Below are 20,396 nucleotides of genomic sequence, written 5' to 3' on the forward strand. Positions count from 1 at the left end.
GCCTGAGTCCGGGAGCCTCCGGAGCTCCATCCTTGGTACCTGCAGGTGCTGAGGGTGACTGAGCACAACGGTCCGTGGCGTCTGAACACACAGAAATGCTGCTGAAACCACAGGGTTAATTCACGGTCTTTTGACGTGAGGTTTACTTTGACTTATCCCTGCTGATGCTGACTGTGCTCTCCGTTCGGGCCAGTCACTCTCATCAGGTCCGGGAGCCTCCGGAGCTCCATCCTTGGTACCTGCAGGTGCTGAGGGTGACTGAGCACAACGGTCCGTGGCGTCTGAACACACAGAAATGCTGCTGAAACCACAGGGTTAATTCACGGTCTTTTGACGTGAGGTTTACTTTGACTTATCCCTGCTGATGCTGACTGTGCTCTCCGTTCGGGCCAGTCACTCTCATCAGGTTCTACCAGAACTGCGATTTCAGCGAAGCAAGAGGGAAAAAAAAAAAAAAGCGCTTTCTAGGATAAAGGGTGAAAACTGCTACCCTGCTGTCCTCACAACTGCTATCCAGGGATGAGCAGCATCCAGCGGTATGGGGAAGTGAAGTACCCTCTATTCAGATACTCTGGGAAGGGAAATCCTGTCTATACACCGAGCAGAACTGGATCAGGAGAAGAGCCTCAGCTCTGCTGCTGGCCTCAGCCCCAGGTTTTCCACTTCTTCACTAGCTCACACTGCACCCAAAATTCAGTTTTCCAATTCATGTGGAGCCTCTGCATGGTTTAAAAGAGGAACAAGAACAGTACTAACACCATTAGAGCCATGTTGGAGCCATGACAGGGCCATAGGGAGAGGCAATTTAACCTTTCCCAGCCGTTCCTGGCTACTTATGTTCCTAAATTTATGGAAGACTATTTCAGAGCAGAAGTTAAGCTCCTCATCCTCACATCACCCACGGTCCTGCCCGCAGGAAAAGTTTGTTACCTAGTCAGCACCCTGTTCAGGGACCCAGGAGGAGGCAGACCCAGACAGGAAGAATTACTGCCCCGGAGTCCCTCGGGGCTCAGCTGCTGTGCTGGCGTAGAGCTGGGCCACCCAGCCACAGGGCTCTGTGGAGCTGTCAGGTGCGTTTCTGGAGGGCTACAGTCTAATTTAGAGGAACATGGCCCGAGTCAGGAAAGTAGGCAAATGTCTCTCACGGCACATTTGAGATGCCTCATAAAGGCATAGGAGATGAAAGGGATGATGCTCTCCGAAGAGCTGGAGTCTGCAAACTCAGACACATTATGAAAGCCCACAAATTTTCTTTGCTCAGGGATTTTCTCAAGTCACTGTTGTACGTCACCAGAGACAGGCTAGTTATTTGAGCAAGAAAACATTGTAAAGCCTATGTCAGCTAAAAACCACAAAAAGAGAAAACACAAGTTTTGCTTTAAGGTGAAAGCAAGACATTTTGCCAGCTGATGCCTGCATTTCCCTTCACATTCACCTCATGTGATCCTGCAGGGGAACCTCTGAAGGAAACAAGCCGGAAGGTCCAGCTGTGCCAATGCAGCACAGATAAAGCAGGGCCTCTGGATGCTGAACGAGCTTCCCTCCCTCTTGCACGGCAAGCTACTTCGATCCTCTGCATCCCAGCTACACTCTTGGCATGTCTTTCCATGCCAACAGCTGTTTCTCTCATAATCTTCTTCCCTTCTCTTCACTGGCTACCCTCACTTCATTTTGTCTAATTTTACAGGATGACAGAGAGTAAGGCTGGGAGAGATCTCAAGATCGCATGTACTCTATCCTTCAGCTGCAAGGCAAGATCAGTTCCAAGATCAAATTCACATAAACTGTTTCCTGACAAATATGTATCTAAACTGTTCTTAAAACCCTCCAAAGACAGGATAGATCTCAGAGTCACCCTAGACAACCTATCCTACAGCTTGGCTGTTCTTTTTCTACTCCATTTTTTCCCTATTTGGTCTGTTAAATCTTCCTTGCTCTAATTTGAATCCTTAACTTCTTCTCCTATACACTATAGACACAAGCAGATTACTCATAGCCTCCTTGCGGCAGCTTTTTATGCATTTGAAGACACAGACCATGTTTTGTCCTATTTTTTAAACTTTTCTGATTAGTCGTATTCTCTAGATCACTTTTGCTTTTGTAGGGATTGTCCTAATTTGGTCCAAATCTTCTTCAAAATACAGTGCTCAAAACTGTAGCACCTGACATGAAATGGTGCTAGCAGCAGCTGAAGTGGAAGGACTACCCTACTTCACCTGAGACAGTCTCCTGCACACATCAGTCAGTATGATGAGTTCCTTGCAGAATTATGTTATTCCTATTTTCTATTTAATTTATGAGCTCCGGATTGTGTTACTTCCCCTCTTCCATCCCTCATTTGTATCTGTACGTTGGATAATTTTTGCACACATAACAGAACTTTCTACTTGTCTGTAATGAAAACATTCTTTTCCAACTATGTTTGCACTTTCTCAAGACAACCCTGATTTCTATTACTGTCCTCCAGTGAGCCCACAGGCTTTCCAGCTTGGTAATACTTGCAAATGTAATAAGCATGCACTTAGTTCTGTCACTCATGTCCTTAAATATACTGAACAGTGTCAGACCTAAGATGGCCACCTTCTAATATGACAGTAAGTCATTAGTTGGCACAGTCAGTAGCTTTGCATCATAGAATTCATAGTTTGGGTTGGAAGGGACCTTTAAAGATCATCTAGTCCAATCCCCCTGCAATGAGCAGGGACATTTTCAACTAGATCAGTCCAATGAATAGCTTCACCAAGACTGCATTTATAGGAATATCATGATACTTATAGGAATGCCCTATGATACCAGTTATCATTCAATTTGGCTGCTCTTGGCCAAGCCATGTTGGCTGGAACTTATTTCTGGGTTATCTTATCTTGTAGACATTTAGAAACAGCTCAATTATTCCTTTCAGTATTTCATATTAAGTGGTATGTAACACCCTTTCTCTCCCGCTCTCTTCTCCATCTCACCTCCGTTTTCAAGATGTGCCACCTTCTGCAGCCCTCCCTTATCTTCCACAGTTTGCCAAGATAACCACTACCAGCTCAAGGACTGCTAGCCCATCTTCTCTGAGTATCTTAGGACAAACTTAATTAGGATCTTCATAAGTAAACACACATAGCTGAATTGATGTAATGTCTGCTAATGCATCTACCATCACATTCCCTTCTTTGTTTGTAGGCCATGCCCTTGAACCCATCTGCACCCATATGCACCATTTTAGGTGGTGAGCAATTTGGGCAGGACCTGTGAGTGCATTGCCCAATAAAACCAAGCACCATGCTTCATCAGTTCCCAAAGCACTACTGTAGTACACAGATCCAACTGCACTACTGAAAGTGATGGTGACGTCTGGTGTTCCTCAGAGCTGAGGACCCCTCACTGAGTACATAAAGTAGCTTTTCATTTTAGTTACCTTCTATCCAAATTAGTGGACTTCTTTTCCTAGCATCCTGTAATGAATACCCATCCAACAGTTAATATTATGAAGATATTTCCTCATTGAAGTCTCCTTGTGCCCTGCCAGACTCATCCTGTATCTCCATCCCATCAAACATACACCTTCCTCACCATGTACAGGCCTCTTCTCAGCCCAGAGAAGACTGGGCTGCTTCTCTGACTCTACAGCTACAGACACACCACCACAGGCATCCTTTTCCACTATCTTTTTACCCTCCTTCACTTTCTGTAATGCCTTGGTGCTCAAAACCACAAAAATCTTTACCCTGAAGGCCCTTTTCAATCCACCCACCAACTTTCTGATGCTACCGGGAACTTGGCTTCTGCCTTGATGCTGCTAGTGATGTACATCTTAGCCTCTGCGATTCAATATCATCCTTTGTGTTTTGTCCCATTCTCCCTGTCACACCACAGGAGCTTTCTGTAAACACCAACTGAACTGCACGTTGTTCCTCCTCTGCTCCCACCACACAACCAATACCGACAAAACGACTGCTACGCCCGGGCTCTCTTTACTGCGCTGCATGTAACGGCCTTATTGCTACCTGTGCTCTGGTTTCTCTGTCATCCTCATGGATTTGGGATTCATCTTTCTGTTACTTCGATGTGCACTGCCTAGCACAACAGGGTTTCCAGTCCTGCAGCGGTATGTCTGCAGGCCGCTATTATAACAATGTTTTTCATAAGGCAGACACTCCAACGAACGAAGGCATCAAGCACTTTGGCTCTTCAGACAATTTTCCCCAATGAGACGCCAGACGTCCTAGTCATGCCAATTAGAAGGCAGTCAAATTAGAGGCAAGTATCATCCCATAAGAGATGGCATCATAATGCCCCTGCAATAGCAGGGAACAAAAGCTCTTTATCATCACCTGTAAAGATTTTATATGTATCTGTATGGGCCTGACTTAGGACAGCAGAGTAGTATCACCTACAGAGGATGAAGAGCTGATCTGCTTCTGGGGGGATCTTTCTTGTTTCTTTAAGCAGTTACGTTTTGCCCTTGCTCCTGTGAGAGCCTGCTGCAGAAAGCCAGTCAGGCAAGGCAGGGGAAATGCCTTCTCTTCAGCAGAAAAACATCAGATGCGACCCGTGCAGGATTCGCTAGCTCATCTGTTGGCCAGAATTACTGTAAGGAGTAGAAGAGGTGTGGTCACTGTTTCTCTGCCATTGCCCAGAGGTCCTTTACATCCTCCCACCTCCAACTAGAGAAGGTTTCTTGGCAGTATAGATGCACTGTTGTTCCAGCCAGAAGGATGAAAGGTGGTGAAGTAATCCAGGAGATAGTAGGTGAAGTGAGTCGTCAGTTTAAGGTGACCTGAGAGTCTCCTATGAAACTCTGGAGCCCTGAAGGGCACCAAGAGGCCAAAAGCTTTCTTGGGAAGTGACTATTTGCAAGAAAAGTGCTGCTTGCACATCTTCTTCCTCAGTTCAGTGACTGTCTGATCAGCTTGAACAAACCCTCCCTACCTTACCTCATCCAGTCATGAGGTAGCCCGCGCGCTTTTACAGTTCACCACGTGGCAAAGCACAGCGTTTAAGGAACCGGGTAGCCAGAGCGGAACCAAAAGTACTCAAAAGCACAATCTAATTCCTGCTTCTGCTGCACATCACGTGTCCAGCATCTAGCACAACAGTTCCCAGCTGGTAGACGCCACTTTTAGGGCGATAATGTAGTACGAAACGCAAGCAGCGGCATCCTCCGTCGGAAGCCATGCGAGTTCGACAGGCCACAGCCGCCACAAACGCCCTGTGTTTCACTTCTCCTCCAACAAAGCAGGGCTGAGGCTCTTGCTTCCGTGTTACACTTGGGAGATTTTCTGAGTAAAACTAAATTCTGAATCATATTCTTCAGTTCTTATTACAACATGTTATTTTAAATAGTATGCTATTCAACTCGTTACTTAATAACTTCATGAGCTAATAAAGGATATTGCTGGCAGCGATTTGTCTCTCATTCACTCACAGTTCTAACTTGTGATTGCATCTTTCCCTGGTTTCCTTGGAGCTGGCTTGGCCCGAGGCTTTTTGAAAGACAAGTGAGCCCCTTCATCCCCCTCAGGATAAGTCACTGACAACGGGAAGACACCAGGTCAGAACTTGTCAAGCCGCTCTGTGCGTAATGTCACCACGTATTAAAACTGGCATTTAATGTAGGCTTCTGAGGTCTTCTGCTGCCACTTGAAACCACACCCAGGAGGCTGCTGAAGCCCTCCCTTCACCTCTTTCCCACAACCACCAAACACACGTGGACAGTCGCGAGACCAGCCGCTCCGTCTGCGTTCTTCAGCATTTCCACAGCTTCCAGACCGAGCGCCGAACATAAGCCCTGGAGCCGAGTGAACCACAGCCTCAGTTCCCTCCCGCGGATCAGAATCCCAAGTTCTTCGCCGCCGGGTCTGGCAGTGGCGGGGCTGGCTGCCTCAGTGGTCCCTAAGGGGGGAAACCCCCTTGCTGCAGCCCCATGAAATGCAGGTATCTGTTTCCTTAGTACCTTACTAAAGCAGCTTTTTTTTTTTTTTTCTTTTTTTTTCCCCTCAGACTAAAGCTGCCTAAATATATTGTGGAAGTGAATAGGTACACTTGTCATTGATACCTGGATATTATTCTTTAGTGTGTGTCAGACTGGTTGTGTGAACAATAAGATGAAGATAAAACATTAATCTTTATGTACAGAAGGAGACCTATGATTGACTTGTTATTGTGTATTGATTTATACACACACATAGAAAGTGAAAAAGAAATACATACCTATTTCTGTCTATTGACAGACAGGTATATGTATTCAACTGTGTCTGGGGGTGTGTGTGCTGCTTATATGGATAACCACAGCAAAGACATATTTAAACATTATCCTGAGATTTAGGGATTGATTTTTTTTTTTAGAGACGGCCTCAGATATTGTATGCTTTTTCTTTAAATCTAAAGGCCTTTGTGTGTACAAAATAGAGCAGAAGCTCTTTATAACATTTAAATCTCATACCCGAAAACGAACATCTTATGCCTGCAAGGGCTGCAAAGAGTGGTTGCTCTTGCCATACATTTGTGCAGGCGAAAGAATATTAGGCAGAATATTAGAGGCTTTTGAAAGTCATACTTCTAACAGCAAGCAAAGCTAACTTGTGGATTCCCTGCGTATTTTAAAAGCAAACATACTCAAAACTAATCCAAACAACTTTACACAGGGAGATACACCCCCCCATATACAACAGTGTCATTGTTTTATAACACTGCTTATGCATGCATATTTAATTCCACACTGTTGTATCTTGGCTCATTTATAAAACACCAGCTATTTGAAGAAGGGCTTTACAAATGCATATGGCATTTAGTGTATCCTGGCCTACATATTTCCCTTTGTTTATTAAAGCACTACGTGCATTTATGTCAGTGTACACACACAATTCCTTAATTTCAATCACAGCTATTCTAAAAGATTTGGCTAAGGATTCTTGACATTTCTTTCTTCTCTAAGCTGCTCTGCAAGCAATTTGACTTTTGGTTGGATCTATACCACCAATGCCAGGAGAGTCTTTCTGACACAAGAAACTGCTATGTTTGCATCAAACTCTATTTCACTACTGGAAAACAGCCACATTGCAAAATAGCCTGACACAACTGAAAAAGCAACTTTTTGTGAAAAAAAAAAAAAAAAGATGACAGCTTTATTTTCAGCTGTAGCAGGGACAGCATTAAAGCAATTGTCTTTTATGTAGAGGGGAAATTTTCCTTGTCATTCCAGAGCTTGCATTTGCTAGACAATACACATCAACTTCATTCACTGTTATGTTCAGCATCCCTCCCCGAGTTCCTTTTCTCTGTTAGAGCACGTCTCCCCACTACAGCTCCTCAGTCGCTGATTTTTATGTATCCTAATAAGCACATTCACACAGGTATTTGCTTATGGTTTTGCTCTTGTAATAACCTGTTAATATGTGCTATTTGTTTCTGCCCTTCATGGGATTCATAGCAAAGTGTATCAACCCCAAACAACACAGCTTAACCCTTTAATTCTTGCAAAGACTTGTGCCTTTAGCTCCAGAAACTTAAAAATTACTCCTCCTGGGGTGACTAATTTCACACAGACATTAAAAAGCCACCTTATACCCCGACAGAGGCCAAGCAATCCCTCGCTAGTTCCCCAGAAAACTCTGGAGAGCAGGAGTGCTGCTTTCGCCCCGGGTGGTAAGCCAGCATCCCACCAGCACCCGTTGCCTTTGGTGCCAGGAGTGCTGCAAAGCTAAAAATTGAACTGAAGGAACCAAATTGCTCCTGCTCACCCCACCACCCAGAAGACTGACGTTTTTGAGATGAGCGTACACGGGAAGGGAACTGCACCCCCTCACATCACCACTTCACAGCTCGTCTTCTTGTGCAGCGCAGGGATTTCCTAACACGCCGTCGGAAGAAACTCCCTGACAGCGTGACGTGCCTCCCGACAGCGAGCACAGCTCTTCGAAAGGGCTGGTGAGCTGAAGGACGAGGGGAGGGTTGGGTGCCCGCATGAGGCACCCTAGGGTGGCTGGACAAGAAAAAAAGAAGTGGGTGTCCCGGGAGAGCAGGAAGCCAGCGACGGCCGGTAAGCCGCGCGACCCACGAAGGGCCGTGCTGATCTCGCTTGTCAGATTCCTCCTGCTTGCGGCTGCAAAGAAACGCTCCCGACTCACTGGGCCGAGGCAAGCATTGCAAAGGGCTTAAAATGATGTTTGGGCAGGGGCATTGCCCTGCTAAGCCCTCATTGCGCCCCGTGGCCTCTCCTGTGCCTCGCGGAGGGGCATCGCTTCTGGGGTGACGGTGCAAATCTCCCCACCGAGGCGGGTGTGGTGCCAGGGCGATCAGAGGAGGGGGACATGCCTCATTCACCCGCGACTTCAGGCGGCCAGCTCAGGCTGACGTGGCAACTTAGCACAAGGAGGTGCTTGGTCAGATGCCTAAGGAAAAAGGCCTGCAGTGGGGTAGGAAGGACCTCAGGTCAGTTTGGAGCAGACTGCTTTGTATTTAGAATTAAACTCTTTCCGAGTCCTGGCATGCCCAGGTATCAGAACTCATTACCAAGCAACTCAAAGCTGGAAATATGTGGAAAACTGTAGCAGCTTTGCTTAAGATGATACAGTAAGATCAGCGGGGCAGTAGATAAGGAAGAAGACTAATTACCATCGCAGACCAATCTGAACCACCATGTTAAACAACCTCAAGCCATAAAGATTTGGTTTAACGCTGTCAGGTGGAGAGGAACATGTCCAAAACAGGGCTCCTTGACCTGCAGCCCGAGGTTCACATTTCAGGTGTGTGCATCCCTGCCAGGGAGACCGGGGCACGGCTCTCACCCGCAGACCATATTTTGCAGGGGACAGTCCTGAGCCTGGGGGCAGGCTTCTCCTTCACCCCAGGGCTGAGAAGCCAGAGGAGAAGCCTGAGGGAGAAATGTGCCCCCCAACTCCATTTCTTCCCCTTCTCCCTCCTCCAGCACTCACTGTCTCCCACCCCACTTCCACTGCTGGAACCCTAAGAGCAAGAGGGATGTGAAAAAAGGCTGCGTGCAGGAGCATTGGTACTGCCGCTGCTTTCCTCTGTCCCCTGCCAGACCAACCCTACCGTGCTAGGTCTCCTCCTCGCGTGTTCCCAGTACAGTCCTCCCCAAAATCTCAATCAATCAGAGATTTGTGCGTCATTACAAATAATCAACTGTTCCTCAGGGCAGGGCAGAGGGGAACACACCTTTAAAGGGAGCGTTGGGGTTATACAAAGGGAGGGTGTCTTCCCCACGGGGTGCGGGGAGGGTCTGGCTGGACGGCTGTGGGAGCCTCGTCCAGCCATGGAGGCCAGGAGCCGATGAATCCCTTCCTTCATGGCTGCTGGGAGAGCAGGGAGCTGTAAACGTAGCCAGAGCCCTGCAAAAAACATCTGCAATGCTGCAGCAGATGCCAACTGGAATCAGCTGTCACTCAGGGCATCAGCAGGTCGCCTCTGGGGCCAGGAAGAGGCTTTTGTCACCCTACAGGACAAGTGACCAGTTGTGTCCTGAGGTCTTCTTCTGGCTTTGCATTTCCCCACTCCGAAACTCGGAGGCTGACCCCAACTGGAGAGGAGCAATCAGAGCGGGGAGCTCCGCAACGGCACAAAGAAACCTTTTCATTTGCTTGGCCAGCATCTGCTCCTCACGTTCTTAACATCAAACCCGGGACCAGGCAGATTCAGGGCAGGGAAGAAGTTTCTCCCACGTATCAGAAGACCAAAAAGTTTTTTTTCCTCTTTCAGCTGTTCTCTGAAGCGGAGAGCAGAGGTCTCCCGCTAGCATCGCTTGGGCGTACTTCACCTGACTTGTTTACTGTCGTTGCAAAGACCTCAGACAGTGCTGCCACTTCCAGTCTCTGCTGTTCTCTGCCTGTAGCCCACAATATAATAGTCTCCAGAGGACTGTTGTTTTTTTTTTGTTAACTCTAACCCAATTATATGATACAGAGAGCAGGGCGAAATTTAACAATCTGCAGTAGACGTGATCTTACGGTCTCTCCTGGCTTTGAACTCCCGGAAGCTGCAGGGTAGTTAATTTTTTGTTTTTAAACAAGGCATGAGTAATGATAAAGATGGATAAATGAATAAGCAAAGCTCACAGGAGACAATAAATAAATGGCGTGTTGAGCATGCCAGGCAGTTACTAGTATTTCTGCCTCAACTACATGGTGAAAAAGAAGGTCTAGAGGTCTGAGTCACCCACCCCACGCAGGGCACTCCACTTAATATGTGCTCCCGGCTTCTGAATTGCCATACAGCAGCTCTAAATGGGGACAGTTAGTAGCTTGGCATTTCTGTTTCACAATACTTGCTAACGCACTTTATTTTTTGAGTGTCACTTTGAACATCCTTTAAACAATGCCCTGAAATGCAAAAACCACAGGCAAAAATATCTTATTCTGTCTGCTGCTTCTTCCCTGCTGTCCTTCTGATAATCTTTTCAGCAAGGGAGAATCAGGGAACAGCATCACCGAAGGCAGAGCCGTCGGCTCACGCTCACCAGTGTTGTGACTGACACCACAGGGCTGCCTCACGCCCTCTCACAGGTCAGGCATTCCTCACGAGTTAAGAGAAGTTTATAAAGTATCAGGAGTCTTACCAGGCAGTTTACAAGGATTTGACTTTTTCTCCAAGTCTCTATCTTCATTTCTGGATTCAGGAGACTGAATAGCTTTGTCCTGCTTCTCCTTGTTTGCAGTAGTACTTAGAATGGTTATGTTTTGCAAGGCTGGCTTTTTTGGCAACGGAGGTTTGCTACTAAGCTGTTCAGAGGACTTCGCTTTGGGTTTGATCTTTTCATTTAAAGAATCACCAATATTTGTATCCGCTGTTTTTTTGATCTCTGTCTTATCAACTTTTAGAAAGGAAGTCAATCCCTCGTTTTCTAAATTAAACTCTGCACTGTATCTTTTAACCCCTTTTGATTCTGGTGACGAGCTGTCTCTATATTTCAAGGACAGTGAGGTGGATCTAAGTTTCACTTGAAAAGGACTTTTATCTTCACAGCTTGGCTGGTTCTGAGATACCACTGAAGAATCGCTTGGCACCATCACCGCATCGACAGCCGGAGAAATGCAGCCAGGCAAAATTTCTGTCGGCTGGCCTGTGTTCTCAGAGTTGGACTCTGGCAGCAAAGTCTGCTTTTTGTTGCTGCTTTTTCCCTCTGCCAGACCTAATCCCTTCTGCAAGTCTTCTTTCCACTTCTCATTTCTCGAGGAGACCTTTGCTTTGGACAGGAAGGATCTGGTATTTAATGGGCTTTCCAACTCTGATCTTTCTGGGAAGTGTAGGCTTCTGGTCCTCGGTCTCTCCCGTGCAGAGGAGACAGAAAACTTTCTCAAGGCATTGAGTTCATTGGCTGCTTTTTCAGTTTTCCTCGCCAGACGTTCCTCCTTGTGGACCAGTGACTGACTGTTCTCCTTACCAGAAGCAGCTGCCTCTTGTGCAGTCTTTGTTTTCTCTGGAGAGCAGGAAGCAGATGATCCCATCCGTGTTGAGGAAGCAGGCTGTGAAACATGGAACGAGTCCGTGGGCTGGAAAGAACCGATGGAAAACTGCTTGCTAGACTCTGACAATAGAGCAACCTCTTTCTTTGCCTCTTTATTACAGGGAATTTCCACAGTTATCTGATCATCCTTCTGTGTATTTTCTTCTGATCTTTCCAAGCAAACAATACTGTTCTTACTAATTGAAATATCTTCTTTGGATGGTATTTTTTTAACTGAAAATACAGTAGGAAGCTCCTTATTTTCTTGGTTTAAAATACTGACTGACACATCGCTCACATCCCCAGACAACAGAACCGGTGTTTCTGAGGGGTCTTCACGCTTTTGTACTTCTCTGTCTGGACTGGAGTGAGAAGAAGTCGTGGAGTCTTTGCCTTCTAACAGCAACGAGGACTCAGACTTCGCAGACGTTATTTCCAGTGCGGGTTGGCAGCCCTCTGCTTTACTCTCCGGCAGCAGGGCTTCCTGTACGGGAGCAGACTCCGAAGCAGGCTGAGTCATCGCCGGGCTCAAGGCAGGGGGAAGGTCCTCAGGCATTCTGGGCTTCGGCCAGGAAGCCACATCCTGCGCTGCAGCTGTGCCGCATGGCAGTTCTTGATTGCTGGGTTTGAATACAGCATCTGGCAAGTCTGTCTGCATCTCCTTTTCATCATCCTCTTCTTCTGCTTCTGGGGTGCAGCTCAAATCAGTCAGAGATTCAGACTGGGTCCTCTGCAAGAAAGAAATTCAGAAAGCTCCATCACCATGTACAGATTTACTTTTTTTCTGATTCATCATTGCATTTACAACCAAGATCTTAGAGAGGAAGGAGATACTTGCCTCCAGTGCTGAGCTCGTTTTTTTTTTAACCTACATACTGGATGCTTTTTTATCTAAGCAGATCCTGGAATAATGCATTTAACCAATATAAAAGCAAAGAGTGACACTTCCTTCTGCACAGCTAGTGCTTTCATGCCTTTGTAGATGGGAAGTTCATCAAAACAATGGCCATTGGACCACCCTTGGCACTTGATTCCCCAGAGCATACTGGATACGTTGTTGTTGCTGTTGGGCAAAAAGCAGCACTTGAAAGAGAAAAATCCGTCCCTTTGTATTTTGCTACTGGATACTAGCATTAAACATAAAACAACCCATTCTTGCATGACTCTGAAGAGGGAAGGGTGCACAGAAGGAAGAGCAAAAACCTAGCAAGTCCATCCGGTTATGACACTCTATGCCAGCTGAGCATCTACCCCCATATGGCAGTCTTCTCTCCCATCCCGCTGCCATACAGCCTTACGGCCTTGCCTCCTTTCTGTAAAAGTCATCTTCTTTCAGGAGTTAGACTATCTGATAAAAGTTTTTAAATGCATATGTAGTTAGCTGTGAGGTCTTGTGATTAAGCTGCAGGTAAGGACTGGCTAAATATACAGAATTATTTGAATGCACATTATTAAGCTGCTGAATATGCCTTTTCATACGGTGCCGGTGTTAGCTCACTGATTCACTGTGGTTTGTTGGGTAAATATATATTTTGGATGTAGCCCCTAATTCTAAGAACACAAAACTTGACTCTGAGGGTACTTTCAGGGTTCTTCCAGCTTCTCGTTTTGCAAGTGCATTTGCGAAGACAGAGCTGCAATACCAACCTGCGTTCACACTCCATATGCAGAGGAACATAGAAGCAGAAGACATCGGTTAGCCAGAAGTAAGGTTCACAGGCAGAGTCAGGCAGGAAAATAATAAAAATGGTATTATTGAAAGATGCGAACATCCTCCATGGAAAACCAGGAGGGCTCAGTCATCTGGCAGTTTATAGGCAGGCTGGACAAAGCAATTGTATTTCAGTAACAACGTTACAATGGAAAAAGAGGTTTGATCAGTGAGTGATTGCTTTACATGCTTTTCTGAACAACTGGCTTCATCATTATGCTGCTCACAGCAGTGCTCTGCCGAGCCCGAAGATCACTCACGGATTTTGGAAAATACAGAGTATCAGCTAAGTAATATTTAGAGACGGGGGGAATAATATTCCTGGTGTTAAGCAAGCCAATAGAATGGCTTTAATGTATTTAAAACATTGAAAGAAACCACAAACAATAAAGTGTAAATACTGTGGTAAGAGCTGCAAACTTTAGTTCTAAAAAGAGAAGAGAAATAAGAAAAATTAAGCTGTGCCCTTCATAGGATAAGACAAAGAATCAGATAAATGGTGTTTTAAAAGGATGGTTTAAAAAATGTTTTTTAACAGTACACACTTTTTAATAGTTTCTTTTTTTTAGTAATATACACCATTTTTTTCTGTGGAATCTTATTTTAAATCTCTGTAGTGCACATAAAGGGTTTACAAGTTTTGGGGCAGGGAGAGGGCTGAATTCAGAACAGTCCTAATGTGCAGAATTTGGCTGCAGTTAGTAGGTCACAACTTATTCTTTCTGTACCTTTTGAAAATATAAGATCAATTATATTTGGAAAGTTAAATCTCAATAACTTGAGATTTTACAGGATCTTTCAGACTCAGAAAAGTACACAAGTTGATCATAACACTTTGAAATGAAATTTTGTAAAGTAAGAAACGAAGCAGTCAGCCCGAATTTCTGCATCACAAACAAGATACTAAATTGTACCGCTCAGTACATTTAAGAAGAAATTGCTACATAAACTGCTGCGTCAAGAGTTAACATGTAATCTCGTAATATTTAATCTGTTCCTAGTGTCTACTCCAGATACGTAGCCTCATCAAGTAACAGCTGCTAAAACCCAGTGAGATATCCATGCCGCAATTTGACTTTTCTTATCATATCTGAGTTTGAAATACAAAGTCCAGTAAGAACTTCCTGGGTTTCTGTCAAAGGTGACACTGTTTATTTTCACAAGTACCTGAGAAAATCTTCTCATTTTACTGGATCTCTGGTTCCGGGGTTTTATTAAAAGCTTGTGTTTAGCAGCAGAATTATCCAAGCAAGAGGCAAGCTCAGGTGGAGTGTCAAAATTGGCTGCCGGCGAGACGGTACTGTCAGATATCTGGGGAGCTCCAGTTGTAGCACTTCCATGCCTAGGGAACAGCTGACCATCTGTAGAGCAAGATCTAGAAGGAGGACCCAATATAACCTGGAAAAAAAAAAATCCCCAAATAGACAATCAAGGAAAGAAACAAAGTCATGAAAATAACAACTCTACAAATAAGGGGGCATGTTTATTGGCATTTTAAGGTTGCCTCTTTTTCTTTTTGACACCTCTCTAAAATACATTCCATTTCCTAATGTTGCATGTGCAGTACTGGTGTTAGCAATTCTGCATTTTTAGCTGCTTGAATATCATGCTATATGGTCCAGAGGGAAAGACCAAGTCACATTTAACTAGAAGATCTAAAGCATACAAATACATGGCCAGCATGTTTTGGAAGACAGATTTATGAAGAGCACTCAGTTACAGAACCCACAGGGCCAGTTTCCTTTCTGGGTCTGTCCTCCAGCACCTGTGCCTAGGTTCCTACCCACAGTTACGCTGGGCCGGAGCATCTCTAGCTTCCTATATGTCATCAGGCCCCTTCCAACTCTACAACACCCTCCCAAAGACAAAAGAATCAAACATCAGTGGCATTGACACTTAAGGGAGCTTGCATTTTCTCCTCATGTATTTATATCTGCAAAATAACTAGGGAGTTCACCTGAAATGTAAAATTTCATTTGTAGGCTATTCTGGGGAAGGAAATGATGGGCAATTCCTACTAGAGGCCAAAAACCCATCCAGAAACAACTCCTGAATGCTCCAAGGCGTGCAGTGCTTTCACCAAGCTGGAATACACCTTGCCTGTGCACTTCACCAAAAACTATCCTAGTCCCAGGGCTGATGCAAAAAGGAGACTGAAAAATTTATGAAAAATGACTCTAAAAAGGGTTCTTCCTTTCTCTCAGATGCTGTTTTTGCAAGCAGGCAAAAGGGTATTTCCAAACTATCTGTCATGGGATTAACATGACCTCTGACAACTCATGACAGCACTCCCTTTGTAGGCTTGAAATTCCGGTTCATTTCATTAGAGGAGCTTTCCTCCTTTGTCATGCTTTCTTCTGCAGGCTTTCTTCTTCTTTCTTCTTTTCTTCACTTTCTCCTTTCTCTGGAAGTGGCATTTTACTGAGGTGGTTGGATGGGAGAAGGGGAGACCAGGACAGTGCTCGTTTCATTTACGGAGGGAAAAAGCATCAGCGTTTTCTGCAAGTAGAGTTCTGCATTATGCACTGCAGCCAGAAGAGACTCCGTGGCGTAGCGAGGGCCTGCCGGGGCTTCCTCGATGGCCAGGGGAAAGCTCCCATTGATTTTAGCGGAGGCTGGATCCACAGCTTCCGACCGTGCTTTCTATTTAAGAAAAAAGTAGTAGCTCATCCATGCTGAATAATGGATGCTCTCACTAGTTTTCACTCTAACAATATCTGCAGTCTAGTACTCAAATATGACTAATGTAAAACAAACGATACGGGGCTGCATTATACATTAGTACCTAGCAGTGAATACATTGACATTTCAGCTCCATGATAAAGACGCAGCACATGCTCTCTTTCAAGGCACGTCATTATTTGCCTGCCTTTCTTCTGGCTTCTGGCTTTCCTCAAGAACTTTGCATGTCTTCTCGTTGGCAGTGCTCAGTGCTGGCCGTTACGCTGGAAAATCAAGAATCTGGTTTGTTACTTAAATTTCAGCAGCCCAAGTGAATGCCAGCTCTGAGCCAGCTGCAGAAGTTGCCTGTCCCACGAAGCTTGGCTCTGGTGAAGCCTGCTAGAGGAGGGGACGGCTTGGCAGACCCCTTTCCCCAAACCCCATGTGCACATGGCTCAGCTGTCCTTCAGCGGGTCACGCTGGGTGGCACAAGGTGGGGGGCCATGAGGGAGCCCCATCCCCAAAGCCAGGACGGGATGGCTGCAGTCCTTTTCTCCCTTCTTTGATCCAGGAGAGGTTCCAAGACACAGTGAGGTGTCACTGCTGCCCAAAACCTCAGGGCCGCGTTGTGCAAAACTCCTCTCCTCCGACTTCTAGAAGCAGGGCTAGTCTCCCCGAAATGCCAGGTAGTAGACGCTGCGGTTTGGGAGGGAAGCCTTCAGATGGGGCTACTTTCTGGCTGCGCCCCGAAACTGGGCTGGGATGAAGCGGGCTCTGAGCTAAATGACGGGGCACGTGGAAAAAGCTGAGGGACCACGTAGTCACCACCGCGTCTCAGGAGTCAGCGAGTGAGTCGGAGAGCGATGTTAATGGAACAACAGGGAGACATAAATCCTATTTTAGCAAACATGCATCCGGACTGGACAAATTTACAGCGAGCCTATACCGGTTTTCAAGAAATACCTTCTTCACATGTGCTGTTGTTTTTCTTCAAAAATATTAAAATTTCACTGCATATAAGCAGTTTTACAAACCGCTTCATGTGGAAACTAACAAGTGTGGCCAGAAATCTCTGCTGAGCCTTGCTGCAGCTGGCCTTGAAATACATTTTGCATGATTACCAAGGAATAGTCAGCTCAGGGCTAGCTTCTCTATTGCCTTTCTGCAATTCCCCTCTACCCCTCCTCCTATTTCTAGAAAACACTTTTCCCTTTACCCCCTGTGTTGTTTCCACCACGACCCCAGCTGCGGACAGCTAAAAGGGACTCTTCAGAGCCTTTCAAAACCGCGCTTTAATCAGCCCGAGCGGCTGGCTGCTGATTGAAGCAAGCCAGCTATTTGCCTGCACTCAAGCCCCGAAAACATCGCTTCAGCAAAATTCACAGCTCGCGCTCGCTCACGTGGCCAGAATCCGACCGACGGCTCAACCTCAGGCTCCTAAGCAGCAACGTCAGCCACTACCACCAGGCAAACGCTTTCTGTGTCGGTGTGAGGCAACCTGGTACTTAAAGCAAGGGGATGGGCAGACTTCAGAGGATCCAGATTTTGTTCGCGGCTCCTCAAGCTTCCTCCCTTGTCCTCTGCGTGTAACCCAAGCAGCCTTCAGTGCCATCTCCCGTCTTTAAAAAAAGGGGATACTGTTTCGATGCCTGTATCTCGTTAGTCGTGTTTGGAGATTAAATCATGTCTGTAAAGTTTGCTAAAGGATATGAGCTATTCTAGAAAGCTTAATTATTATCAACGGGAGAGTCCCTGGCGTCTGAATTACATAGATCAATAATCATAACTTTATGTTAGAAGGACAGGCATTAAAAAAGCAAAGCAAACAGGCAGGCATGCAATTACATACATACAAGGTTGTTTTCTGCAGCAGACGGGCAACAAAGTAATATTTATGCCTTAGGTTTCTTTAAAAGACTACTATGCATAATTGCTCGGCCCTTAATACATTTGGCAGAAGTTACCTGTTCTTCTTCTTCACTGCCTGTTCCAGCTAAACTCAAAGAGCTAAGGTGCTTGTGAGAGTCAGAGAACTGTGGGATGGAATGAGGCAGAGATTCAGTACAAGATGACAAACGAGATGGATATACTCGCAGAAACCATCTACACAAAGCGCACACAGATACTGACAATGTAAGTTGTTTTTCTCCATAGTCTCAAGGATTAGCAAGGACACTGCAAACATAAAGTGTAAGACATGCAGATAAAGAACGAAATAATGTGTAACAAAACTATTATTTAAAAAGAAAAAACAGTTTCAAATTCTGTTATGTTTCTTTTTCTACTGACAGCCTAGAAAAATATGAAAGAGAGCTCCCTTATCAGCACATTCAAGGGAGAATACAGATTTTTCAGTCTTTTTTTTTTTTATGCCTGGCAGCTCTCTGTAGTCCCTAAAAAAACCCAGAATCCCCATGCACGTACACAGACACATCCTCTCCTTCCTAGTTCTGCATTTTCTGGCATGATATTTATATTTTAACAGGAACAGAGATGCTAAGCAGCTGTTTACACAGAGACATAGCATCTTTACACAGAGAGATAGCAGAGAGATACCTATTTTGAGTAAGGTATTTCAGGCATAAAGTAGTGATACATATAGCAAACCAAATAATTTATTCTGCCTTCCACACATAAGTAAAACAAGTCATTAAACACCTATTTTTCTCAACACCAGAACTACTCACTCTCGTTGTTGTGCCTGAATTTAGGTTTTCATGGAGCAAAGACATTTCTGGAGGGCTCCTGGGTAATCCATCATCTTCAGAACTGGTCCCAGCATCATCTGTTCGCTTTGCATGAAGTCCAAATGGAGGTGGAGGTCCCAATTTCATGGTAGGCTGGAGTTTCAGCTTCAGCGTGGCATAAAATACATTAGCACGTGATAGTGATGGAGGTTTCCCCAGTACATTTTTTAGCTCAGGTCAAACCTTTTATTTTAACTTCACAATTGAATGATCCAGAGCACACAACGTCTCACTTTAGACATTCTCTCGGGGAGCCAACCAACTTCCTCATTTTTCAGCTACCATTTAAGTAGAACCAAGGTATGACACTGCTGTCTAATTAACAAATGCGACATTTAATGTAAGCTGCAGACAGATATTACTTACTAATCAAATGTTCAACCACAGGTATTACCCCCAAAAATCAAGCCTGGAAAGACATTCCACCTCTTGCATTTGAAAAAAATATGTTGTATGTATTACCTGTAAAGCTCTAATCCGATCAGAAACGTTTTCTTGAGAAAACACTCTCACTGGCCTTGCGGGCTCTTGCCCAGTCTCAGGGATGAAAATGCTATCATGCGACAAAGCTCTGCTTCCCATCACGCCTTTACGTGTCCTAGAATAATGTAACAAACGGGTGAAAACATACAGCCTTTTTTGCCAGCCCTATTACTCTTAACTCAGGTGGTCCGTGGAACGCGGGGTGGGAGGTAGGCGCGCGCCGCACGCGTCGCGCAGGAGTTGCCGGACTCCGCCGTGGGCACAGCACAGTCGTTCAGGCTGATCCAGGTAACGCCTTTAAAAACCGAACAAGGATTTGCAAGCGTCGTTCTCCGAGCCACGTTAACAAACTGCATCGCGGCTACAGACAGCTTCACGCCAGTGACTGAGGTGTACCTCACGGACAAGCCGCTGCCCCTTGGCTGGAAGCCCGCGGCGGGGTGGCGTGACGGTGGTGCAGGCAAGCCCAGGTGCAAAACGAAGGGAGTTCACGTAAAGGAGCCCATACCCGAGACGGACTAACTTCTGGCTCGTGTAAAAACGTTGTCTTGCGAATGACTCGCCACTGCCACAGGAAGAATATGTACCTTTTACTATCGGAGCGTGGTACAGCATTTAATGTATCTCTGCCATACGGGTCATCGGCAAAAATGTCCCAAGCCATATAGCTCTCTCACAGAATCATTTGCATAAATCCTCACAAGATGCTTACAAGGTCCTGTGCTTTCTACTGGGGTTTTCCCTCATGAGCCTGGGGGACACATTTTTTCATGGACACTCTTTGTGGGCTGGTGAGAGGAAGCAGGGGATGCTTTGTGGGTAGCTTCTCTCATACTCTGTTTCCTACTTTGGACGCATGCGGTGTGTAAGTTCTTTTGCAAATGTTACATGTGGGGCATGAACAGCTTGTTTCCTCATGGGAACAGTACAGGAGACCCACGGCCAAACAGCTAGGTGCTAGGAGGTCTCTGGTGCTCGTTTTCCTCCGCTTAGCTCATAGCCCAACTGAGCAGGGACCAGATATGCATGCACGTGGCATTTCCTCTAGGACGCCCTTCTTTTAATTTTTTTAAATAAGACAGGTATGAAATGGCAAACCGGAGTGCAGAATAACTGTTTGGGTTCATGTAACTATCAAGTTAATTGAGCAAATACTCTAGAGAGAAAAAAAAAAAGGGGGAAACAAAAAGGAGGAGAACTGTGTATTTTTGGGTCTTAGATACTGTCATAGGGACATTCAGAAACATAAACAAACATGGCAGAAAGTAACATTTTCCTTGTAATGGCTGCTATAAATATGTTTGATAAAACAATAGCAGGAAAAAGTTGATCTGTATTCCTG

At 45.5% G+C, this 20,396-nt stretch overlaps 1 protein-coding gene across 1 annotated transcript in view; it reads right to left on the reverse strand.

The window, feature by feature from the left end:
- KIAA1211L (KIAA1211-like ortholog) overlaps positions 1 to 20,396 on the reverse strand; it is a 26,894-nt gene that overhangs the window by 3,639 nt on the left and 2,859 nt on the right. The window contains exons 3-7 of the mRNA XM_010282578.1: positions 19,034 to 19,169; positions 18,512 to 18,676; positions 17,789 to 17,857; positions 14,331 to 14,561; positions 10,565 to 12,182 (exon numbers count right to left, since the gene is read on the reverse strand). Of these exons, the coding sequence (XP_010280880.1) occupies positions 10,565 to 12,182; positions 14,331 to 14,561; positions 17,789 to 17,857; positions 18,512 to 18,676; positions 19,034 to 19,169 (2,219 nt within the window). The remainder of the gene's footprint in view (positions 1 to 10,564; positions 12,183 to 14,330; positions 14,562 to 17,788; positions 17,858 to 18,511; positions 18,677 to 19,033; positions 19,170 to 20,396) is intronic.

This window comes from Phaethon lepturus, unplaced genomic scaffold, assembly GCF_000687285.1.
Source record: "Phaethon lepturus isolate BGI_N335 unplaced genomic scaffold, ASM68728v1 scaffold40642, whole genome shotgun sequence".
In the NCBI taxonomy this organism is placed as follows: Eukaryota; Metazoa; Chordata; class Aves; order Phaethontiformes; family Phaethontidae; genus Phaethon; species Phaethon lepturus.